The 26,500-nt window shown below is 35.7% G+C and overlaps 2 protein-coding genes across 4 annotated transcripts in view; both read left to right on the top strand.

The window, feature by feature from the left end:
- LOC148951055 (heat shock 70 kDa protein 12A-like) overlaps positions 1-22,476 on the top strand; it is a 42,911-nt gene extending 20,435 nt beyond the window's left edge. Inside the window, exons 4-8 of one of the 2 annotated variants that reach the window (XM_089090114.1) lie at positions 2,323-2,674; positions 10,436-10,712; positions 14,837-15,035; positions 19,015-19,147; positions 21,979-22,107. In XM_089090114.1, the coding sequence (XP_088946240.1) occupies positions 2,323-2,674; positions 10,436-10,712; positions 14,837-15,035; positions 19,015-19,147; positions 21,979-22,040 (1,023 nt within the window). In that variant the 3' untranslated portion in view covers positions 22,041-22,107. Of the gene's footprint in view, positions 1-2,322; positions 2,675-10,435; positions 10,713-14,836; positions 15,036-19,014; positions 19,148-21,978 lie in introns of both variants that reach the window. The other variant, XM_089090113.1, reaches the window with a different exon arrangement.
- Positions 22,477-26,017: 3,541 nt separating this feature from the next.
- Positions 26,018-26,500, top strand: part of Reps (RALBP1 associated Eps domain containing) — a 101,331-nt gene continuing 100,848 nt past the window's right edge. For both annotated transcript variants that reach the window (XM_089090590.1, XM_089090591.1), the window contains exon 1: positions 26,018-26,196. In XM_089090590.1, coding sequence (XP_088946716.1) covers positions 26,133-26,196 — 64 coding nt within the window. In that variant the 5' untranslated portion in view covers positions 26,018-26,132. The remainder of the gene's footprint in view (positions 26,197-26,500) is intronic.

The following is a 26,500-nucleotide window of genomic DNA, read 5'->3' on the forward strand; positions in this document are numbered from 1 at the left end:
TTGTTCGTGGCATGAGTCCTAGATAAGAGTAGGTAACACCAAGGGCTCATTCCTGACCTGACATAGGAACAACTGGCTTTGGCTCATACTTCTGCATTATGAAGTCCCCAAAAACATGGTAACCTTGTTTAACGATATGTATTTGAATTCGGTAGCCAGGTTAATACCCCTGAAGATTGACAGAAGAATTCCAGACATCAGCAGGTGTTCTCCAGGGCTGTCTCGTATCCCCTCATCTTTTTAATTTGTTTCTAAATGCAGCTATATCATTCGCTAAATCCACAACCGGTGCATCCATTGGAGGGAACTTATCAACAAATTAGTGTACGCAAGCGACATTGTGAAAATAAACAGTCATGAACATCTCCTCCAAACAGACACAAACGAGCTAGTTTCAGCAATCCAAGCTTTCGGGATGGTTGTCAACACAGCCAAAAAGAAAGTCATGTGGGTATCTAGAGATTCTGCATCCACATCCATACACCTAACCATTAAAGGAGAGCAAAGTGAAAATGCAGAATCTTTCGTCTACCTCGGCAGTCTTTTAACCTCTAATAACGATTGCTCGAAATCGATCAGGTGTATACTTGGCCTTGCCACCAGCAGCTTTCAGAGCCTATCATCAATATCTAAAGGCAAATCACTATCAAAATCACTGAAGATCCGACTCTTTAACTCTCTCATAATCCCCATTGCTATTTACGCAAGTGAAACTTGGTCAATTAAAGCTGATGGTGAACGTCAAATCTCCGCAGTTGAAACTCTCCGTTGCATAGCAGGGATCACCTACATTGACTGACTTTCCAATGAAGACCTCCATAAACTCGTCCACTGATCATGCACTATCATGGACTGAATTAGAAGTTAGCAACTCCACTGGCTTGGTCATATTAAACGAATGGCATCAAATCAACTCCCAAAAATCACATTTGAAGGACGAGTACATTGCACACGACTTCGTGGCCAACCTCGTAAGAGATGGTACGACAACTTCATTGGCCAGAACCTCCCCCAATTCCTGTGGCTAGCACCAGATAGAACCAAATACCGTCGCCATGTTCAATGACCAGTGAGAAGAGAAGAAGCCCCGATAAAGCCACAAAGGCCGGATGGAATATAAGTCAAGTGAGTAAGTCAATGCTTAGAAGTTATCTTTGGCTTCACTTGGCACTTATGTATCCAAAACATCCAAATATTATAAAAAAAAAAATATACTACGAGTTCGAGAATATTACGAATTTGTCATTTTCGAACTCACAGATTAAAAAATGTTCGGAATGAAGCATAGAATACCTAGCTGAAACAATGTAATTTTTTGTGGTAACGATTCGGGAATCTATATAACCATCTGATTACAGGATTGTTGATGAAAAATAACCTTCATAATCGCTTTGTCATTGGATCAAAACTTTAATGCATCTTCATTACAATCCCTCCACAAAGAGTGACTCAAATCATTGAGAATCAGTCACTGCTCCTAGTAAAACTGTCACGGCCTTTTTGTCACTGTTTTAAACTAAACTGGAAGCGACTCTGAAAATCTGATAAATCGAAAAGGAGGAGGAAAGGTAAAGCATTTGACTTTAGGGCCGATACAGATGATGCCTAGTGTCATGAGGTAATAATTTTGCTATTGTGCTGTTTAATTTTGAGAAGGGGGATAAACTATACGGGTACCACGGTAATTTCATTAAGGATATGGTATCAGACTTGACAGTGTATACCGGCAATGCTGAACTCCGTCTATTGGCCCTTCAGGCAAATTTTTCTGAACGTAATGAAGTAATAATTTTGGTACTATAGTATTTACTCCTGAGTAAGGGGCAAACTACACGGGTACCACGGTAGTTTCATTAAGGATGTGTTATCAGACTTAACAATCCACACCGGCGGTGTTGATCTCTTTTTCTTGGCCCCTTAACCAAGTTTTCCTGGATGTAATGAAATAAGATTTAATTCTACAGTGGTATAGTATTTAATTATGAGAAGATGGGGGGTACCATGGGGGTTTACGCTATGGGGATGCCTTGGGGATTTATTCTAAGTGTGGTAGTTCAGCAATTGGAACAGGATGAAGCATCACAAAAATAACTGGTAGAGTGAAAGCAGGGAAAGTGACTTTCAGATTAATTTGCTGTAGATTTTGACCAGTTTCCTAAAAAGGTAAGAAATAGCCATTGCTTTCCACTAAAAACCTCTCTAAAAGCTGTTCAAATATTTCACATGATTCGTTTATTATTATGTGTTGAATGAATGCAAAAATTATGCCTATTTCTTATGATTCTTTATTAAATTTTTAAATTGTGCTTAATTATTTTCTAGGCCGGTTTGACTTCACCGAGCCACCCAGACCGTATCTTGATTGCATTAGAACCAGAAGCCGCTTCCATTTACTGTCGTCAACTCAAGCTTAATGAACTTGTACCCGAGAAACCTTTGATTTTTCATTTAACTCCTCAGAACGGCCAAGCACTTAAACCCTGGCAAGCTAAGAAAGAATCTGATGTTATATCGCTAGGCTCACTACCTGCCATGGAGAATGAAGTGGGAGTAAGATACATGGTGGTGGATTGTGGTGGTGGAACTGTGGATATTACAGTTCATCAATTGGCTTCAGAAAGTGGTTTACTGAAGGAACTTCATAGAGCAACAGGGGGACCAAATGGTGCTTTAGGTACGATAAGGAATATGAAATACTGATTTAGAGTAATCTTAAATCTCTGACATTAAAGTCTTTTTATGCTAGCCATTTCCTCCAAAATTTCAGAGATCCATCTAGTATCAGTTTAGGTGTTGGCCTGTTGTAAAGAAAATATACGAATAAAATAAAAGTGTCACCCGTAGATTCCTTATTTCTAAATATCATAGTCACTTTTTTGACAAAGAGATCCATCTAGTATCAGTTTAGGTGTTGGCCTGTTGTAAAGAAAATATACGAATAAAATAAAAGTGTCACCCGTAGATTCCTTATTTCTAAATATCATAGTAATTTTTTTGACAAAACAAACTGCACTACCCTCCTTGATGGTCCCAGAGATCCATCTAGTATCAGTTTAGGTGTTGGCCTGTTGTAAAGAAAATATACGAATAAAATAAAAGTGTCACCCGTAGATTCCTTATTTCTAAATATCATAGTCACTTTTTTGACAAAACAAACTTCACTACCCTCCTTGATGGTCCCAGAGATCCATTTAGTATCAGTTTAGGTGTTGGCCTGTTGTAAAGAAAATATACGAATGAAATAAAAGTGTCACCCGTAGATTCCTTATTTCTAAATATCATAGTCACTTTTTTGACAAAACAAACTTCACTACCCTCCTTGATGGTCCCAGAGATCCATCTAGTATCAGTTTAGGTGTTGGCCTGTTGTAAAGAAAATATACGAATGAAATAAAAGTGTCACCCGTAGATTCCTTATTTCTAAATATCATAGTCACTTTCTTGACAAAACAAACTGCACTACCCTCCTTGATGGTCCCAGATAAAACCTTAGGAATATATAAAAAGGTAAAGGAAAGCACTAAAACAATTATATTCTTTTTTTATGATATGCAGTATTATTCTATTAATCAGATTATCATGTTCCCTTTCATCGGTATCTACATTATGAAATCATTTCAAATTGTGATATTCCGATCAATCTTGGACGAAAGTCGAGTCGACACAAAAGAAAATCCGTTTTAACAAAGAACCTATGATATATCGATACATTCAATTAATGGAGAAGTATATTATCAAGCCTATTATCCAACCATCAGGAGGGGGATCCATTGTCAGACAAGCAGCCATAATGTTTAGAATGAGCATAAAATAAGGAAACTAATGGTACTACTTTTATTTTATGGTACTACTTTTAAGTGGCCAGCCGCTACCTCTTTATATATTTTTGCCAATAAGTAAGGGGTGTGCCTTCGATTTCAAAATCGTACAGATGATTAAGATATCAAAGTGATGTTTTGGATATTTTGGTGGATCAGTTTTTCTGGGGATAGATACGAAAAAAATCATAAAAATCACAAACCCTCGCTTGGCATTGCTTCCTTATTTTGATATATGGCCGGACCTAAAGTGTTACTCTATGAAGGCCTAATATAATCATTGAATTATTTTCTTATACTTTTTTTTTGCTCAATTTACACAATGAAGCTTAGAAACTTTTATAAACAATTTTTAAAAGAAAATTTATTAGCCACGCTGGAAGATCTCTCAATTTTTGTTTCTGTGATGCTGTCTCTAGTAAATATATAGTCCATTTGAATCATTGATTAAGTTTTGTAAAACCATAATTGAAAAATAAAAGGAGATAAGATAAGATAAGATTTAGATAATATAAGATAAGATTTATTGCTGAAAAATGGCTATCACAAGCCCAAAAGGGCCGAATTCGTACTTTAGCGTCAAATACAGCGAAAAAAAAAACAACAAAAACAAAAAATCAAACAACAACAGCAAATTATAAAAGGGTCAATTTCATATACGTAAAAACGTTAAAAACAAAAACAAAGTACAAAGTAAACTCATAAAATTAGAAGGCTAATGTCAAGTCAGCAAAAATGCCCCCCCCCCAAAAAAACTCGCAAAATTAACCAGGGGATAAATTGTAATTAAAACATAAATATACGTTAGTTGGTGACTAACAGAAATAAATACGAAACCTCCAAATTTGAAAAATGGGAATTAAAATTAATAACTATGAGGTAAAGAGTGAGTGAGGGGGGGGGGGAGGCAGCGGAGATTCAGTGGTTGAAAATGTCAACTATGTAAGGGATAAAAGTTCTTCTATATCTTTCAGTGCAAACTCTTATTGGAGCGAGAAGGGGGGTTTTTGTTGACACAGAACGCGGGAGGCGGGGTCGAAGGGGTGAATATTGACCAGGGACAGGGGGAGTTGTTCGAGGGTTATGAAGAGCATTGTTAGCAAAACGCAAGGTAATTTTTGCTCTCCTTTCCTTAAGGGAGACAAGGTTAGCTCTCCTAAGAAGGGAAATATAAGGTACTTTACCCTCATTGAAGATAATTCTTAGGCACCTTTTTTGTACTGCTTCTATTCTGTCCGACAATTCAATAGAAATGCCAGGATGCCAAACAGGAGAGGCGTACTCAAGGGCTGGGCGTACAAATGACAGGAAAATCCTTAAACAGTGCGATTTAGGGCATTTAAATTTTTAAAGGAGTTTAAGGAGGGAAAATGCGGCATTTGCACGTTTTAAGATGTCATTAATATGACAATCCCATTTTAAGTCACTAGAGATGGTAACGCCCAGCGATTTCAGGTTTATTACGGGCTTTTCAGGGGGGATGGCGCAGGAGAAAGAAGGAGGAGTTTAAAGGAAATTATTAGTAAGAACAGTTGGCCTGAAAGAGTTGACTTTTATATCAACAGTAAGAGCTTTGGCTGATATGGATTCCAAGATGTACATTGAGTTGCTTTTGTAATTTTTGGAACATGTCTCTAAGACAGTTAGATCATCAACGAATTTCCATCTATCCGGGAAATAAACACCAAGGTTGTTTATCATTGTAAGAAATAAAATTGGACCTAAGAGGGTTCCTTGGGGCACACCATTATAAATTGAGAGGGGATCAGAATATATATTCAGGTATTTAACGACTTGCGTTCTATTAGAGAGGAAGGACGCAATTATTCCAATAGAATAAGTGTCATCTTGAAAGTCATTAGATAGCTTTTCTAATAGTATATTGTGGTTGATTAAATCAAAAGCTTTTTGCAAATCAACAGTGATAACATTGAGCCAGGTATTGGGTTTTTCGAGTGTTTTTCATATTGTGTCCATAAGGTGAACAAGATAGTGGGTAATAGATGTAGAGCGTAGGTTTCTGAATTGTCTTTGGTCAACATTTGGGATTATTTTTACTTTTAACCACTCAGCTAAAAAGCTTTCATATAATTTCGAAAAAACTGGAGTAAGAGTAATGGGACGGACACCATTAAAATCTTGATTATTACCTTTCTTTTTTACGGGAGTAATAAAACCTAATTTCCAACAATTTTGAAATTTACCAGTAGAGTTAATTTCATTAAAAAGTAAGGACAAAGGCTCTGAGAGGTTGTCGGCAAAGGCTTTAATTAGTACAATCGGAATGTCTAATGGACATGTACTACACTTTTTAATGTTCTTAGTTTTCGCCTCAACATCTGAAGACAAAATAACGGGGAAATTGAGAGAGCACAAATCATAAGGAGTGTAAAAAGAGAGGGGAGAGAGGTTCTGAACTGTGGAAGAAAGAAACCCGTTCAGGTCATTGGCTGTAACTGAAGGGTCTTCTTGGAAATGGAAATCTATATTATTATATGTTTTCCCGCAAATTTTCTTCATTCTATTATACCAATGTTTTGGCTTTGTAGAAAATAAATATTGGACTTTGTATATCTAATATGAAGAAGCTGATTTGCATATTTATTTTTCTATACGTTTACGTAGTGAGTTCGCTTCGGATGTTTTACCACTCTTTAGTAGATTCAATTTAATTCTAATTAGTTTTTTCAGTTGCCTAGTAATGTATGGTTTGTCATTAGAACATGTTTTTACTTTTTTCTCAGGGAAGGAATTTATGTATTTTGTTTTAATCAGATTTTGGAATTCGGAGACTTTAAAATTAATGTAATTTTTTCCTTTGAGGGCCAGCCAGTTTTCATTGGTAATCCAAGATCCAAATGTGTAAAGGCCATCATTAAAAATTGGGCGTTAAGAGAACTCAGTAACAGAAAAAGTATGATTAAAGCTATTGAGAGGCTTCGTTAATAAACAAAAATGGTAACTTCCTCCTAACGGGGGCAAGGAGACAGGAGGGGTATAGAAAGCCTGCATATTGGTGCAAATCAAATCAAGGGTTGAATTTTCTTTTGTTGTTGGTATTTTTACTATTTGTTTTAAGTTTAGGGAACTACAAAGGGAATTTAACTTTAGATCATTAGCATCACCTACTAAGAAAATACCGGCGTTCGGGAATTTGCAAAGGACGAAGTTGGCACTACTATGCAGTTGTTGGTAGAATCGCTGTCTTTGCGCAGCGCTTTGATTTGAGGAATAATAGAAGCAGCAAAACACAATCAAATTAAAGGGGTGTGGTAAAACTTTGGGTCTTACACTTACCCAAATGATTTCATCGTAATCTGAAAGGTTGGGAGTATGAATTAATTTAGGAAAGAGATAATTATTTACAAATAATAGTATTCCACCTCCCTTTGTATCTAAGGAGTGATCATGAGGACAAAGTTTTATGAATTGAGATTAATTATTAATTTCTAATAAATCAGGGTTCTGTGCTTGGACCTCTGTTATGGCAATTACATCAATTTTGTGTACTTGACAAAGGGCCTCTAGCTCGATCAATTATAATGTCGAAATTCAGGCTTTCGGCGTTCGTAACAAGCAACTTTGGGAAAGTAAAACGGTTACTAAAGAGGGCAGTTTTTTGTTTGTTAATTTTGGGAGGCAGTGGGGGATGGAAGGACCGTGGATCTGGGAGAGGAGAGGCAACTTTTTCGGGATGAAGGCTTGGATTCATTTGAGAAGCAGGATTAAAAGGCAGGGCTGGACCTGGCCTGAGAGAAAAGGAGGACAGCGGACAAATTATGGGGATATTATTAAGTAGGGATTTGTGGGGACATAAGTTAGAACTAAAACACAGGTTTAGACTCAAGTCTCGTAATTCGACGCTTCCTTAACCCGAATGGATGGAAGTAGGGTCTTCTTTGTGTTGATAGAATATGATGAGGGTTTTAAATTCCCCGGACTGAGCTGGTCGTGGTGCTTCAATGGATACCGGTGTGTTACATGACAGGCTCGGTGAATCTCGTTTTTTGAAAGAGTTTTCTTAGAACTGTTGGAGGGGGGACAATTTGTTTTCATTGAGCTGACCTGCTTGCAGTATCTCACCAACCTTTGATGTGTACAGGTTGGAAGTTTTAATGTAAATCACTTTTTAAAAAAGCCAAATTGACGAAAAAAAGAATTGGAGGGGGTGCAGACCGTGGGTTTAAAATTTTTTCCGCACCATTTAAGAGCTTCTTAAAGGATTTATATCCATATTTCAAGTGGATTTGACTGCATTCACCGAAGCAAAGCCCACTTCTAAGACTGTCACAAACCCTGTAATGCAAGAGTTTGCACCCAGGGACACTACATTCATTCTTCCAATAATAATTCTTGCACAAATGAAGGTTTTTACACGACTCTTCCTTCTTGCAAATCCCTCTCCAGGCCTATTTGCATATACCTTTATTAGCATTAACTTGTTTCCTGGATAGTTCATCACTAGTATTGAACTCACACCTGGTTTTAAATGCATAATTAAGTTTAATTTCAGAATGAACTTGAGCTTGAACACTTATGCCTGAGAGGGAATTAAAACCAAGACAGTATAATCCTTTAAACACATAAACTTGTCTTTTTATCTTAGTTGAACCAGAAATCACTGGATTCGTATCTATAATTTTGTCGTTGACCTTGTCTTCTGTTAAATTTTGATTTTTGATGATGTTATCAGGAGCGACATTAGCATCAATAAGTCTTGTTTTAATATTGGTTTTAACACAAATTTGGGATTTCTCCTTTTCCTGGATTGGAAAAGACTGGGGGTTACCAACTCTAACACTTTTTAAAGTGGTTAGGGTGGATATTTCTGTAATAACATTTTCAAGTTCACTTATCAATGATAATAACCGCTGCATTGGAGGGAGGAGGTTTCTTGTCTTAGGTGCAGTAGGGACATTATTTAACAAGTTGGACTGGCAGGAAGCACAGGTCTTGAATACTGTAGCCTCGTCAGGGGTTTGGCAACTGAAATCAGTTGATTTTGCAACGAAATTGGTTTGGCAGGACACATCGGACGTGGTTGAGGGGGGACTGTCCTGGGGCATGGAACTGGTTTGGCAAGGAATTGATTTAAGAGATGAAAAGGATGATGACCTCACTTCCTTCAAAATGTTGACTAGGTCACTTCCCGATGGGTGACGTGGAGGTGTCATAAGGGTAGACGGGGTCTGGGTGGAACAACGCAAAGAGTCATCAAAGGGTACCAATGTTTTGACCACTTAGAACGTTCTATACTGGAGCAATGTTCATGGAAGTAAAACTCACAGCTACTGCACTGAATAGAGTTAATAGTAACTCTTAATCTGAATTCCTGGCATACTCTCTTTGCCATTTTTGAACCAGAATTGGTTTTGATATATTATACCTGATAAAGATGAGTTAGCTAGGGTCACTGAATTAATTCATGTTCAAAGCTCTTAATTAATTCTGTCCAAAGTGAGTGAATCCAAAAAGGTGTTTCCACTCTGAAGACTAAATGATAAGAATACACCCTTGAAGACTAAAAGATACACCCTTGTTATAAAAATGGAGCTTCTGAAAGAGCAAAAGTAACATATTTTTCCATCAATAAGACACATTGGTGAATGTTCGAAAGATTTTAAGGAGTATCAGGAGGATTTTATCCAAAATGGAGGAGTATGAAATGCAAAAATATTATTTCGATGCTACAGTTTCACTGCCAATAAAAAATATTTTTCCGCTGAAATCCTTTTAGTCGGGGTGGGAGGAGAGTCACACTCACTTTTATTTAAAAGCTCGGAGAAGGCTTTCCAAGTATCTTTTTTTTCATTTTAAAGTCTGATTTCTTTCTAGTGCCAAGGTCAAACTTCAATCCATGCTTTGGACCACCCTTGCCTCAGTGAACTTGCTACTCTAGTTAACAACTAGAGTAGATTAAAAGTTGAGCAAAGTCTGAATTTATTGGCCGTCTTAATTATGTTTTACCAAACTCAGTTACAAAAAATTGAATGAGCAGGGTAATAAACTGGTTACATAATATGATAAAAACAACAAGGTTGAATATGTTACATTTTTCATAAGAACTACTTGAATAGTTACAAAAGGACCGGTGACAGAGCTTGAGTGAACAAGCCGTCAAAAGATCAATACATGTCAAATAAAATTTTTGCTCAAGTTACCCTCAAAGTGCTTTGATGATCACTATCCTATACAACAACGATGTCTCTTCAGAATTCTTTTCTAGAACATAAGCAGTTTACTAATGTAGCTGTTAATCACCTAACTCTAAACGCCTCGTATCTTCATTCTTCAAAATTATGGAGGGTCGAAGCATTTCAGGAAACTTAACGTAAACGGCTAGGTTACATGGTTTCAAGGGTCAGTAACCTTGGACTTACAAATCATAAGAATAATCCAAGGGGCCAAGCTTAAGCCTCACAACCAGCTATGCCGAATTGCACCTTAAGAAATTGGATCTTTGACGCTTTGATGCTGCCATGAATCTTGCTATTAAAATAATATATGTTTTGGAAACACTAAGTTTTTTCTGTGGTTCTAAAAGAGACCCTGTGGTGTAAATCTTTGAAGCTTTTGTTTTTTTTTCAGTTTTGATGTGTTTTTTTTTTTCTTTTTAGGAGTTGACAGCTCTTTTGAGAAGCTCCTTGGAAGCATATTCGGTGAAGATTTTTTAGGCCATTTTAAGATGCGACGACCAGCTTCTTATGTTGATCTTTTAATTGCATTTGAAGCAAGAAAACGAAGTGCGAGCCCTTTCAAATGCACTCCACTCAATATTTCCCTGCCTTTTTCATTCATTGATGCATTTAGAAAGTATCGTGGTAAGGAAGTGGAGGCTGCCATTCAGAAGCATAACGATCCACATATTAGATGGTCGTCACAAGGCATGCTAAGGTATGTTATGGAAGACTCCTCCTTTCAGCTTGTTTCATCTCTCTTCAATTTTACACCACCCCCTTAAGGTGCACCACTATTTTGCGATATTATATAACATCAATACAAATAGTTACAACAAAATTTCAACACCTGCTAACAGAGAGCACTGCTCGATTTGTAACGTGTAACTGAAAGCTCTTATGTGTAATTAAGCTGTTTGAGGGTTAATAAATGTGTAACTGAAGAGAAACACAATGTAGCACCAATATCATCAGAATAAAGCAGAACAAATCGAGAAAACAAGCACTGAAAGGCAAAAAAAAAGAAGAAGAAAAAGCAAAGAACAAAGAGCAGAGCTATTTCAGAGTAAGTGAAAATCAAACCAAAATTAAGACCAAATCTATCATTCGTAAGTCCCCACACCTTGAGAAGGAATAATCTTTTAAACAAAATTTTTCACGAAATAATGGTTTTTTAATATTATTTCAGGCACATTAAGTTTATTTGCAATATAGATGGGTGATTGGGTACTTTAATGAAAATCTAGAAAATATATTAAAAGTGTGTTTATATGTTTCCACAATCATAGTTGTACAGACAGAACCAAAAAACTTTGAGGACAGGCCTAACGAGAGAGGCTTGGGCCCCAGCCAGGGCCTCAAGACACATTTCAAACCTGTGATAAATCGCTCTTATTGTTTGATATATTGACATTCGCATTATGAATCGAATTTTAATCGTTTGAGTCTTCTCACCTTTATCAAAGATGGGACAGTTAGTATAATATTAATAAATCAAGCGTGAGACATTGGTGGTAAATGTATAACCATCTTCCGATCAACAATATGAACTCTTTTGCTGACGCTAGCCCATTAGAAATAAAAAAAAAACTTCAAACGTCAAGACAAACAAGTATGCCAAAAACTGTTATTGTAAACTTTATCCGTTTTGTCGAATCTGAAAAAGCATTTTTATTTTATATCACTTCTACTCGAGCTCAGGAGCCTTTTTATTTATGTGAAATTAGTTGGAAATAAGATACTGTAAGAGTAAGTGTTGTGCCTTGAAATATTTAGTTGTATTGCTTCTCAACTACTTCTTCAGAAAAAAAAATGCAGATAAATGAACACATTTTCTATTGAAAGAAATTTTCAAAAAGTATGACATAAGCTCTTCTGGAGGAGTACCTATTTTTCATCGTTTTTTACTCTAAATATTTTTAATTAGAAGAATTTGACTAAAAAGTTGAGTTGTTCTAATCATGGATTTCTAGACTTACTTGCTATACTTGCTATAGGTTTGAACTCATCCAATCCCAAAAATCATGTTAATCGACAGCTTAGATAAAATTTGTCCTTGAGAGTTCATACTCTAGATACTCAAAATATTTGGCCAGAAGTGCTGCCTTTTTGGGGGGGAAAAATAGTTTGTTATTCGTGCCTGTACGTTTTTGCACGTTGTTACACTGTTGCACGTTGTTGAAACAGTGCAAATGTCTTGCTTTTTTTCATCATTTTTCCAAATGCTACGTCTGTACAGCCTTTTAATTAAGAAGCTCAAAATTCTTGGAAGTAGTTTTCTCCTGTTCATGAGTTTAATTAGATGTGTTTAATTTAATCTGTTTAATGTACACGTTAGGACGATTTGCATTTCATAGGACTGGGTTAGCGATTATATATATTTGCATTTGAAAGCAATGTGGTGTTTTGCTTAGTCACTACACCAAGATTATTGCTACTCTACGAGATTTGGTGTAAATAAACAATTGTTGAGGGTGAAATTGTGATTGCATCAAATGTATAGACTTTGAAAAGGAGAAAAAACATCATCATTACTTAAAATTTCAGAAACCGAGGAATTACCAACATTCATAGATTACACTGGTGGCCCGCTCTTATCGTGTCAGAGCTGTACCAAAGGTTGTAGAGAATATACCACGCGTGGTGGAACTCTGCCACGTGTGCGCTCCAACGTGTAGACTACCTTACGCAAAGTGGGTGACTTCTCGATGCCTACCTTCTACCCTGGCAGTATGCTCTTGGTTAGGAAACGTGTGTGGATTTCAAATTGCTGACTACCCTTTTTTTTATTATTATTTTACTGTGCCAAAACTGATTAGAATAATACTCTACAGAATAGATTTTTTCTTCCAACAGGTTGGAATAAAACCGAAAAAAATAGTTTCTACAACCAAGTCAATTTATATATTATTGATACTGTTGAAGGATGTTTAAATATAAGGTAAAAGACTTGGCCCCAGACTCCAAAGTTTCTGGTATAACTGAACCTGTTACTTATGATATTTAGCATTTGTTTTGCCTTAATTTCAAAACTTTTATACTTTCCTCCCTTACATCCCTTACGATTTTGATTATTTTTCCTCCTTCTACAGCCTGAATTGACTTCTTTTGCCTCTTTAATGGTCATATCAAGCAAAACGCAAACCGTCTAGAAACAGGCTAACAATAAAGTAGATTTTCTAGTCCAACAAAAAAGAGCCAAAATAATTATATTCTTGTCCTGGCAAGCTGGTGATTTTTTTTTTTTTTTTTGCGGACGAGGTGTCTACATGATGATTTCAATGTCAAGATACTCGGGTATACAGCATGTATGTAGAGAAATATTAAATTTCAAGGGTAAGAAAGCAACTATTTCTAAACGTTTATAATGGCCATGAATATAAATTAAATATTGGGAAAGTGATATTTTTCAATGGAAAGACGAATTTAAAAGCTAATGGAAATAAATAAAAGATCTGTAAGAAATTTCACGCAACATCTTCTAACATTTCCTGGGTTTCACTAAACAACAGATTCAAGGGTTCAGTAAATAGATCTTTTTGGACTGTTCCATTTATCCCACTTTCAAAATTCTAATATAAAAGAAAAAGTAAACTAAACTCTGCCTAAAATGTCATACACAAGGTGCCTATATGAAGGTCGCAATATATACCATAAATATAGGCCAAAGAATGTAGTTTTGAAAGAATCTTAAAACAAAAACAGGACCGCAGAGGTGCTGTCAACACAACCGGCCAAAACAAAAATTGTTTCTGCCTTATAACCACTTTAATTTTATAAGAAATAATTATGTAATTATGGCGTAATTATGTCTGTCACTTCGTTTTAAAAAAGAACAGACTTTGAAAGACTGCCTTTAGCCAAAATAGAAACCTATTATACCCTGATAATTCAAACCTTTCACTTACACCTCCCTTAGCAACTTACTAAAAACACAAAACTAAAATTAAAATATTTTTCTATCTTACCTTCTGGGGAATTGACTTTTTTTTGTCGAAATACTTCAACTGTTATTATGTTGTTTGTTTTTTTTTCTTTGCTTTTTATATCAATGTTGAAGCATCTACGAAATTTATGCAATCGAAAAACATTGATTCCATTTTGGCTCTTATCATTTAGTATTTAGACTTTAACACCTTTTTTGGCCCTTTTTAATTTTTTTTTAAGTACGTGGAATATTGAGGGTTTATGGTTTTTTGTGCTTGTCTTTGCTTGATATACATAATATATATTATAGTATATTAAAGGTACGGCATAGGTATAGTAATGGCATAATGGTATATTAAGGGTATATTAGTATTTCCCTGTATATACAATCTGGCGCGGTTTATTCGTGTGGGTATGTGATGACTTTGTTTGTTTGTTTGTATTCGTTTTTTTGAATGGTTTTCTGTACTTTGATCGTTTTGATCAAAAGTTTAAATTGAATCCTTTAATTGCATTTGTATGTTGTTCTCTTTTTTCCTCTTATTGTGGCCAGGGCCCAGCGGTTTTTTGTGTCAGAAATAATACTATACTACTATACTGCTACTATTTAAAGGCAATTAAAAATTAACTGAAGAAAATCCACCGAAGAAAATAACCACAAATTTGTGAAAATATAAAAATAAGAAAAATAGCCCATTAAAATGCATCTTCGTCTTACCTTTCCAGGAATTAACCTTTTTTGTCGAAACAATTCAACTCTGATAATCTTTTTGTTCCTTTTTTCTTTCCCTTTCATTTCAATTTTCAAGTCAGTGGCTTTCCAGAAGAGTTTTGTTATATTTTTCAACTTTTTTTTTGTGGTTGTGTATAATTGCAACCTGTTGAAGACCAATCTTAAAGTAATTCATTTCCTAGGCTGGACCAAGAAGCAATGCGTCGTTTATTTGAGCCTACTTTAACTTCCATCGTAGAACACATCGATAGCGTTTTGAGGGATCCATCATGTGAGGGTATAAGTAACCTTTTCCTTGTTGGAGGCTTTGCTGAATCTGCTCTTCTACAGCATAAAGTGAGAGAGGTTTTCAACGACAGATTAAGAGTGGTTATTCCTCAGGTATAATTTCTATTTCGCTATTGCTCTGGGTAAAGCATTCAATAAACTACGTAGGGAAATAAAATTGTTTAATGAAATTTCACAGAGATGATGACTTTTTGGCATTTCAGAATAGAAATTTGCATAGTGATTGTAAACTCTGTGTTTCTGGAGAACCAGGTGTCACACCAGGTAAAATACTTGCAGCATTTTTGGTGCTTTCAACAAGGACGTATTCAGATTTTTTTCAGGGGGGGGGGGATTACAAAAAACTTGGGGGGGGGAATGATTTTTTAAGGGGGGATTACAAAAAACTTTAAAAAATGCATTCAAAATTGCTTTATATTCATTTTTGTTACGTGTTTACGAGTCAGACACACATTTGGGGGGGGGGGGGGGTCAGACGCTTAACCCCCCTGGATTCAGCCTTGGTTTTCAACATGATCCTGCACAAAATGTAATTATGAAATGTTGTTGAGACTGAACGTCAAAGCTTTGTATCGCCTAAGTGATTCTACAATCATAAAAACGCACAAATCAATCATTCTAAGCTGTAATTACCTAATTTTCATTTCGGAGATCCTTTCTCTTGAGAAAGGGCCTCTGATAAAAAGCTCAAATAAATAAATGAATGAATGAGATTTGTATTCTGTTTTTGAACGAAAAGCTAACGAACGGATTAATAATAAACTAAGGCAAAAAAAGGAATTAGCATAGCAAAATGTAGCCTAATATGCAAGAAGAACATAAAAGAAAAGAACACATCCAGACAAACAAGTAAAACAAAACGAGTCAAAACTGACATAATACGCGTGAGGAAAATAAAATGCAATATTTATGTTTCAGATCAATCAAACTTCTAAATTTGTCCCGCCTTTCATTGACAGCCGTAAGATCAGTTGCTTCACGTTTATCAGTTTCTTACTCTGGAATTTTGGGGCCAAGGTGGGAAATTAAGAATATTATTGCTCTGCTTATAATAATAACAACGGAGAGCTGTTTTATCTTCTTCTAATAGGATAATTCAAAAGAAAAATGACGACAGAATGTGTGGGATAATGGGACACTATAAAAGAGCATAAGTATAGACCGCAGCCCTGTTAATCATAAAATATTGTGGTGTTGATAAGGGACTAGTGCAGATATATGAAACGTGTGCTATGCTTCTCAGATGAGAACCCTCTCAGTTTTATGGGGAGGGCGAATATCTCACTATCTTCAAGTTTTCACTTAAATTCATATTAGCTTGGCGATAGCAGAGAGGTCCCAAAAGCTGAAGCAATTAACCAAACACGCAGCTTGAAGCGCCAGCATTTCCCAAATATGCCTTATTGACAACCTGGATGCACATAGGGTCTTTCAATTTTGTTCTATATATACACTGAAAATTAGACTTAATACCTCTAGCTATTCCTGATATATTGCAGATACGCCCTTTTGAAAACCTGGATGCATATCGTGTATTTCGATTTAGTTCAAAACCCCCTGAAAATTTCAACTCAGTACCCTTAAATGTTCTTGACATATTGCATATTCACCATTTTGTCAACCTGCCTGCGCTTAGCGTCTATTGATGTAGTTCAACATTGAATTGAATATTTCCTGAGAGCTTTAGCTAGTTAACCTGAGCCGTTTTTGAGATGTGGCAGATATAGGTCTTGACAATATAGATGCCCTGTATTTTTCGGTTCGGCTCAACATCCTAATCAACATGTCCTAAAAGTTTCAGTTTAGTGCGCTTAGCCGCTACGCCCATATTACAGATACGTCCTATTTACAACCTGCGTGTATATAGTTTCTTTTTATTTAGTTCAACATACACTGAAAGTTCCAACTTAATACACTTAGCAAATATTGTCTTTTTATTTAGTTTAATACCCCCCTCAATATGCACTGGAAGTTTCAGCTTAATACCCTTAGCATAAACATTGACAACTTTAAAATTTAGAGCCCTTGCCCAAGGAGCTGTGAGGGGCCGCTTTATCACCAGTTTCACTTCTTTTTTTTTGGCTTTTTGACGATTTTAAAAAAATTGTTATCTCAAAACTTTTATCAGATTCCTTCGGGAGAAAGCAGCTAAAAATGAGATGGGGGCTGGATGCCCTCCAATTACTTTAGACTCTTAAAATGGACATTGGAGCTTTCTATTTTCCCTCAAATGAGCCGCTTTCGAAGTATTAACTATAACTCCCTCCATACAAAGTGGACGGGTAAAAAAATTTGATAATCAAACAGTTCGTGGTAACAAACTGTAAGTAAGGAGCGACCTGGCTCAATAGTAACTGAAAAAGTAAACGGAAACGGAAACGGAAACTCAATAGTAAACGGAATTTTGATACCAATAGATATATAGAAAGAATTGGCTTATTATGCTGATGCCAAATACATAGATGTCATTAAGTTTAGTTTTACCCATACAAATGTACGTGGCTGTGAAAATTTATCTGATTTTCGAAAAAAGGTGGAAAGACCCCCTAAAAGTCATAGAATGTTAATGAAAATCACACCACCAGGTTCAGCGTATTAAAGAACCCTACTGTAGAGGTTTCAAGCTCCTATCTGTAAAAATTAGGAATTTTGAAGTTTTTACCAGAAGAAAGATCACGGATGCGTTTTTATTGTTTTTTTTTTCCAGGGGTGATTGTATCAACCCAGTGGGCCTAGAACGTCAGGAGAGGCCTCATTCTAAAGAAAATAAAAAGTTCTAATGCCCTTTTTAAGTGACTAAAAAAATGGAGGGCAACTAGGCCCCCTCTCACGCCGATTTGTTTCCCTGAGACAGCAATTTTGTTCAGCATCATTGAAAGGCCCAATAACTATGTCTTTGAATATAATGTGACCCCAAACAGCCCCTGGGGAAAGGTCTTTAAATTATAACATTTTTCCATTGTTTATATATAGTATTTGTTATTGGGAAACATGCATGCATATTTGCGATAGAGAGGGGACAAGGGATTTTCTGCTGGGAGAGATTTTGCACGGGGAGAAATTTTCCATTAGGGCAGAAGTTTTCAGGGGGTGATTTTTTCATTGAAAATTTGAACTGGGGGATTTACCAGAATTCCTATATGAAATTTCTTTATGTCTCTTGCTTTCTCTTTACCGATTCAGTTTTGCGTGTGGAGATGTTAAGAGTAATTGTCCACGGTAAATTTTCACAAGGATTGAATTGTCCAGAGGATATTTCCGTGGGGAGGGGGATTTTTCTGTGGAATTAGAGCCAGGTATCCTGGCGTTATTTAGAAAACGATCAAACATTTAATAAAAAGACGAGTTTTTTCAACTGAAAGTAAGGAGCAATATTAGAACTTAAAACGAACAGAAATTATTAGGTATATGAGCGGGCTTGCCCCCTCCTCAACACCTTGCTCTTTTACGATAAAATTTAAATTTTGTTCCAATTCTGTATGAATGCCCCCTGAAACAGTAGAGTGGTTTAATCATAACAGTATATAACTTCTTTAAAATATCGAAAAACTTTAGCGGGACGAGCGAAGCTTTGAGGAGAGGACAAACCACCTTATGCACTTAATAAATTATGTTCGATTTTAAGTTTTAATGTTGCTCCTTAGTTTCAGTTTAAAAAACTTTTTGTTTTTTTTTAATTTAATAATAGTGCAAATAGCCTACTTCGCTTTTTACTTACGTAGCACTATTACACTACCTACGATTTTTTTTTTTTTTGCAAAAAAAAAAAATAGATTTTATCCAGTCCTTTGTGCTTATAAAGCTTAACTGCCAATTTTTCTGTTTTTTTTATTGCTCCTATTTGCCTTTTAATCCTCTTTATTTTTATTCTTGTCTTTTTCTTTTTTCCGAAATATCATATATCGTTAGTCAAGCATGGTTAGCTGTTGTTTTTTTTTTCTTATTTTTTGAACAGAAATTTAGTTAGAAAAGTTTTTTTCGCAGTATTAATTTGTTTTTTTGTTGTTTCAAGGACATCAATTGCAAATGTCCAGGCAGATATTCTGTTTTTTTATATAATAATTTGTTATAGTATGCAAGTTTGGTAACACTTCGGGGTGCTGTCTACTTTGGATTGAACCCTGGTATTGTTGCTATCCGAAGATCCCGATTAACAATTGGAGTTGGCGTCCTAAACAAATACATTCCAGGAATCCATCCCGTTGGTGAGAATCTACTATTTTATTTTACTGCATGTTTTTAGTTTAACAAGCCCCTTAGCAATCATTGGAATTAATGACAATAGATGGAAATAGCTTATTGAATTTAGCTGAATTATTTTCTTTGCAGGAAAATCAAATAGAATATAAGCAAAGAAGCCTTTGTGCAAAGAACCAAGAACACTAAGAATTAATTCTGATACCTGGGATTGATTAAGAGATAGCTTAAATGGCTACATATGTCTTTAAAAAAAAAAAATTTTTCTCTTAAGAAAATCTAGAACATTTTTTTATAAAGAGGACCTCCTTATGCAGTTATAAATTTGTTGGTAGTAGTAAGAGATAAATTCACAATGACGACGCGTGGGTAAAAATAAGCAAAAAAAATGGAAAACATTTTTCATCAGACAGCATAAGAAGGTGTAGCTTTCAAACAGTTCGTGTTTCAAACTGTAAGTAAGGAGCGACCCGGCTCAATAGTAACCGAAACTCTAAAAAAATGGAATTTTGATACCAATAGATAACATCAAAAGAATTGGATGTTTATGCTGATTTCAAATATGTAAGTTTTATCAAGTTTAGCCTTACCAGTAAAATGTTATAAGCCTGAGAAAATTTGCCTTATTTTCGAAAAAAGGGGTAAACACCCTCTAAAAGTCATAGGATCTTAATTAAAATCATAAAATCAGAATCAGCGCACCAGAGAACCCTACTGTAGAGGTTTCAATATCCTATCTACAAAAATGTGGAATTTGAATTATTTTTTGCCAGAAGAAACATCAGGGTTGTGTGTTTATTTTTTTTATTTTTTTCGGGGGCGATCGTGTTGACCCAGTGGTCCTAGAATATCACGTGAGGGCTCGTTCGAACGGAAATGAAAAGTTCTAGTGCCCTATAAGTGACAAAAAATTGGAGGGCAACTAGGCCCCTCCCACGCTCATTTTTTTCCCAAAGTCACCCGATCAAAATTTTGATATATCCATTTTGTTCAGCATAGTCGAAAAATCTAATAACCATGTATTTGAGGATGACTTAATCCCCCACAGTCTCTGGGGGAAGTGCTGCAAGTTATGAACTTTGCCCATTGTTTACACATGGTATTGGTTATTCGGAAGTATGCAGACGTTTTCAGGGGGGTTTATTCTGGTGGGGGGAGGGGGTTACGTTTGAGGAATTTTCCATGGAGGAATTTTTCATGGGGAAGAAAATTTACCATGAAGGGGGCACCATATTTACCATCATTATTTAAAAAATTTTCAGAAATTAAATAAAGAAAACAAGTTTTTTCAACTGAATGTAAGGAGCAACATTAAAACTTAAAACGAACAGAAATTATTACGTATATTAGGGGGTTCACCCCCTATTCAATACCTCCCTCTTTACGCTAAAGTTGTTTTCAGTACTTTCAAAAGAGCTATTTATTCTAATTAAACGGCCTTTGTGATTCAGGGGTCATTCTTAAAGAACTGGAACAAAATTCGAACTGTAGCGTAAAGAGCGGTTTTCAAGCATGAGTAGACCTAAGATAGATCCAGTAAGCAAAAATGCTTTTATTTTGATGTCCTCGGTACTTTGAACACCCATAATGGCAAATTAAGAAGACTTTTAGCTTATAAAAATGAGCTCCAATTGAAAAATGTATTGTTAGTATAATTTCCATCTATGTAGTGATAAAAATAAATCAATTACAAATATTAGAAAGAAGAAGGTCCCAATTAACAATGGGAGTTATTATCTTAAATCAAAATAATCCAAGGAATTCATTCTGTTGGTAAGAATCCAATGCGATATGTTATTTTATGGTCTGAATTGAACAGCATTCCTAGCTAAATTCCTTAGCAACTATTGCAATCAATTGAAATAACGAGTAATAGCTTATTGAATTTAATCAATTTAAATGGTTTGATCCCACTTTCTAGGGCTATAATGAAAGAATGTTAAAATGGTTAGCCCTTGTTTTGCGGAAGAACGGTGATCGGTTACCAAAAAAAAGAACTTTTGGCAATCCATCTGAGGTCAAACAAAAAGCGGGACTTCTGTGAACGGGTTGGTAAGATGTCATAAGAAATGGTTTAAAAGAAATAGAAACATCCTGAGAGGGAGTGAAGAGTTACACATCTATATCCCTTCCTAGCGGGGTAATATATTTCTTTGCTTAAAGCAAAATAAATATTATTGAGCAACTAAAAAAGTATGTCTATGCGTCATCCTTTTCAGCCAATCAGACCTTGTTTTTCGTTCCAAAAGAAGACCAATAGATCAAAAGTGATTATGCTTAAATACTGAGATTGATAGAAAATTCTGATATTCGATATTAGTGTCACCAACGCGGTAAAACTGCACCGTTTTTGATAAAATCTAGAGATCCCGGTACAATGCGGTACATTTGGAAATTTGATAGTACAATACAAATTTTCCTGTACATTTTGGTTTTAATTGCTCCTTTCTTGCTCGGACCTTTCTTTAACTTGCTATTCAGATGGCTAAAATTGACCTCTTGCGGTCCAATTTTAGTGGGAAAACTGGTAAAGTTTACTTAAAAGCATTAGCAACGCTGTTGATACCTAGTCCTACTCCCCAAAAGTTTTTAGTTTCATCATTTGAGCATATAAGCATACACAACATGCAACACTGTTGATATGTCTTTACTCCTCTTAAATTTCGAAAGTTTACATTTAGTTTTCCCTTTAAAGTGTTCAGGGATCTGGAAAGCATGGGGCTCTAGTATTCCCCTTGTTAGCCCTATATATGGCTCTCACCTTAAAGAAATTTCTGAAATAGGGTTTAAATTTGGATATTTATTTTTAATCCATATATCAACTTTTGTCTCTTTACAGAAAAACTGATTAAACGAGACAATGAGTCATGGTGCTCCGATGTGCTCCGATCCATATATTAACTTTTGTCTCTTTATAGAAAAACTGATTAAACGAGACAATGAGTCATGGTGCTCCGATGTCTTCGATAAATTTGTGATTGCCGATCAGTCAGTTGCTCTGGGTGACCGAGTTGTTAGAAGCTATACTCCGGCTGCAGCTAATCAGCAAGTTGTGGTACTGAACGTTTATTGTTCTGACTCTGACGAACAGAAATACATTACTGAGTCTAACGTAAGGCGGTTAGCCACTATGCGTATGGAGCTAACACAGGGGAAGCACTCTCGTAAGGGGGTAAGGGAACTACAGGTGGCTTTGGAATTTGGTCATACAGAAGTCAAAGCCTCAGCTATTGAAGTTAGCACTGGAAAAAGTGTAAATGTAAAAATGGACTTTTTACAAAGTGATATTTAATGAATTTCTTTTGTATTATAAACTTTACTATTAAAATGTTTATTATGTTATAAAAGTCACCAACAAATTACTTTTATTGAATTAGAAAATTTTTTTCTCCCCCCCCCCCCCCATAAAAAAACAACAAATAGAAAGAAAATAAAAAGAGAAAAGAAAAAAAGAAACAATCGTTGTCCTAAAAACACAGCTAAAGAGGAATCAAAACTTCACATTCCGAAAAGTATTTCACAAGCTTTTAGCCCATGTGTCTGACTCTGCCGGGATGCTGAGCATAGATATTGCGTATCTATACCAGCTGTAATGTGATAGAGTTAATGTGGCAGCAGAATAGAATCAAGCAAATAAATTCTCAAATGGGGATAAATCCATTTATTTAGACAGTGAAAAAAAAGAAACAGGTACAAAATTCCAGATATTTAGTCACATATACAGTGGCCATCATCAGTAGAATCAGTAGATTGATTCTACTGATGACGGTCGCTGTATATGGGAACGAAATATCTCGACTTTTGTACCTGTTTTTTTTTGTTTTTTTTTCCCTGTCTAAATACATGGAATTTATCCCCGTTTGAGAATATATTTGTTTGTCATAGAACGGCAGTGTGGTCTAAGAAAAGAATACCTAATTTGAGGTATTACGTCGAAAATACAGAATAGGATCGTATAAAGGATTCATTGTATGGCGGTCAAATTTTTGCTTATTTTTGGCAATACGACCACACACAAAAGGATCCTTTCTATAAAAGCACAGAAGGGGCAAAGGTCAGACCTCTACTTTCCGTCATTCGATAGTAAGGTCCAAGTATATAATATGGTCCTTTACCGGCATCTCCGAGCCACTGAGCGTTTTTATTTTTTTGTAAGTGTAAAAATGAAGTTTCCCAGTTTTATTTCTTATTGTTTCGCTTATGAATTGGCCATACTCTCGTTCCCGCTGCCGAGTGGATTAATTACTGCAACTGTAGCTTTTCCTTACCGTTTTCAGTCGCTACATAGCCATAACATTTCATTTGTGTGATGCAAAGGAAAATTTTGTGTCTAAGACAAAAAAGGATCTTTTTTTAGAGAAAAGCTAATTTTTTTTCCTCCCTTTCAACATAATACATAAAATTTAATTTCAAAAATTTTGCCATCCGTGTAATCGTAATAATTATCCAAAATAGCTCGCTACTGGCAATGAAGTTATTCAGGGTGCATTCAGTGTCTTGTTCCATGCCCAAAGGATTATTTACGATTCAATCCAAAAAGTCTCTTGTTCTATGCCCAAAGGATTATTTACGATTCGATCCAAAAATCTGTTATGGGAATAAGTGGGCGACATAGCAAAGAAGGCACACTTGACATGTTTGCTGGAATGCTTACAAAAACTCTTGGGGTCGAAATTGAAGCAGGTGATATACTACTAGCAACTGCATATGAATTGTGACTAAAATGTATAATATTTTAAAACAGGAGGCGCAAAGGATAATAACTGGTCAACATGCATCAATTGTTTAATGTCGGGTTTGCTGACAGTTAAGAAGTAACCGGAGTAAAAAATAATTGAAATTTTCCGACTTCTTTTGAGTTCAAAACAATAAATAGACAAATAGTTTATAACAGTAGACAGTAAGTTTGCTAATGTCTCTAGTAATATAAAATATATAAAAGGTATTTTGTTAATTATAGAAAAAACTTAATAATATGTTTTAATAATAATACTTAGAATTATAAGACCATAGAAATTTAACCATAACAATAAGAAATATATATTTTTTTTTTATTTCTAATAGCATTTGTTTTTCTAATAACTTTACCAGTTCTACTAAACAGTTCGTGGTAACGACCTGTAAGTAAGGAGTGACGCGGCTCAATAGTAACCGAAACTCTAACAAACTGAATTTTGATATCAATAGATGTGTCAAAAGAGTTGGCTTACTACGCTGATTCCAAATATATACCCATCAAATTTTTGTGTTACCCATCAAAGGCTACCAGCCTGAGAAAATTTGTCGGATTTTCGAAAAAGGGAGAAACATCCCCTAAAAGCTAAGGAACCTTAATGAAAATAACACCATCAGATTCAATTTATCAGAGAACTCTATTGTAGAATTTCCAAGCTCCCATCTGCAAAAATATGGAGCTTTTTTGCAAGAAGAAATATCACGGATGCGTGTTTATTCATTTGTTTGTTTTGTCCCAGGGATGATCGTATCGAATCAATGGCTCTAGAATATCGGGAGAGGGATCATTTGAATAGAAATTAACAGTTATAGTGCCCTTTTTAAGTTACCAAAAAATTGGAGGGCAACTAGACCCCCTCCCACACTCTTTTGAACCAACAAGTCCTCTGATATTTTGAGATAACTGTTTTGTTCAGTATAGTTGAAAGGTTCTTGGGATGGATTTTCTACAAGGTGAACTTCACATTAGGATGGAAGTTTTTAGTGATGAACTTTCCAGGGGAAAGTTTTCACGGAGGGAATTTGCCAGAATGCGTGTGCAAAATTCCCTTTTTTTTTGTCTTACTTTCTCGTTCGCGGCCCCATTTTACAAGTGGAGATGTTAGTTTACTAGAGGAACTTTATATGGAAGGAATGGTTGCATAAACTTCGGAGGGGTTTCCTTCGATTGGCAATAAGAAGTTCTAGTGCCCTTTTTAAGAGCAAAAAGTGATCAGAGGTCAACTAGTTTCCCCCACGCCCTCTTTTTCCAAATGCATCCAAACAACATTTGAGATAGCCATTCCAATCAAAATAATCCGAAGATCAGATAAAAGAAAACTCCGGGGTCGAAAAACACCTCCAAGAGCCTAGGGGAATATGTTGAAAGTTATAACCCGGAGGCCTAAATAGTTTTTTGGAAGGGGTAGTCGTATAAACCACGGAGGGGGCTCATTTGATTGAGACTTTAAAGTTCTGATTCCATTTTTAAGAGTCAAAAGTGATTGGAGGACAACTAGCCCCCCCACACACCTTCTTTTCCCCAAACGCATCCGATCAAAATTTTGAGACAGCCATTTTGATCAAAATAGTTCAAAGATCAGACAAAAAAAACTCAAGGATCGACAAAACCCCCCAGAGCCCGGGGGCAAGTGTTGCAAGTTATGTCCCAGGGGACCTTAAATACACCACTGCCTACTCTGCTTGTAAGATCTTATTTCTATTTCCTGGTTAGAGCTCAATATCGATAGACCTTCAAAAAGTTACTTAGCATACCGAAATCAGCAAATCACTGTGAAAACAAAAGGCTATATGTAGACAGACCGGTGGTGCGGCACCGAAATTTTTCTCCACGTCACCATATCTTTCATTGGCGGCGGGCTGCCGATAAATTGACGTGATGTCGAGGTCTATATTAGGTGACTAATCCTTTGTGTCAAGATTCAAGAACCACAGAGACACTTGTTAAAAAAAAAGAGTATGCAGTGGCACCTAAACAATGCTACAGTAAGAATATACGTATTTAATGTCAAATAATAATTGTTTTGCTTTATGTTAGAAAATGAATAGTTTTAGTAAAAACGTCTTTTCTTGAATTTATGAAATAATACAAAACTTACTGCTCAGTTTTGCACAACTTGAAATAATTGTATATAATCAAAACAATTAATTTAAAAGTTGGGAATCTATAAAAAGATTGATTATCGAACCGTTCTGAGGTTCTGTAACAAGACAGGACGTATAACCGAATCAACAACATCAGTAGAATAGAAATAAATTATGCAGAATGCTGTACCTCACCTGAGACAATTGCCTTTTCCAAATTGTTACCCTAATAGTCAAGGTGATTAGTGATTAGGCCTAGCCTAACATGTATGATCAGAAGGATTGTCCAATGTTTTGTATTGTATTCCTATTAGCTACAATTATCCCTTGAGTAAAATAGGCCAGTCTCTTTGTGGAAAATTTGCAGAATAGCGGCTCTCCAGATTGAGACATAGGCTATTTACATGGTCTATAAATTGTAGGCCTATAGTTGTTAAATAAATGTGTGACTAAACCCCAAAAAAGGTGTTAGCCAAACCATTTAGGAATTATCCAACCAGGCAGCCCAATATCACTCAAGTGATAGCCTACCAAGACAAAAA

Source organism: Artemia sp. Qi Xiang Cuo, chromosome 6 (genome assembly GCF_049724085.1).
Source record: "Artemia sp. Qi Xiang Cuo chromosome 6, ASM4972408v1, whole genome shotgun sequence".
In the NCBI taxonomy this organism is placed as follows: domain Eukaryota; kingdom Metazoa; phylum Arthropoda; class Branchiopoda; order Anostraca; family Artemiidae; genus Artemia; species Artemia sp. Qi Xiang Cuo.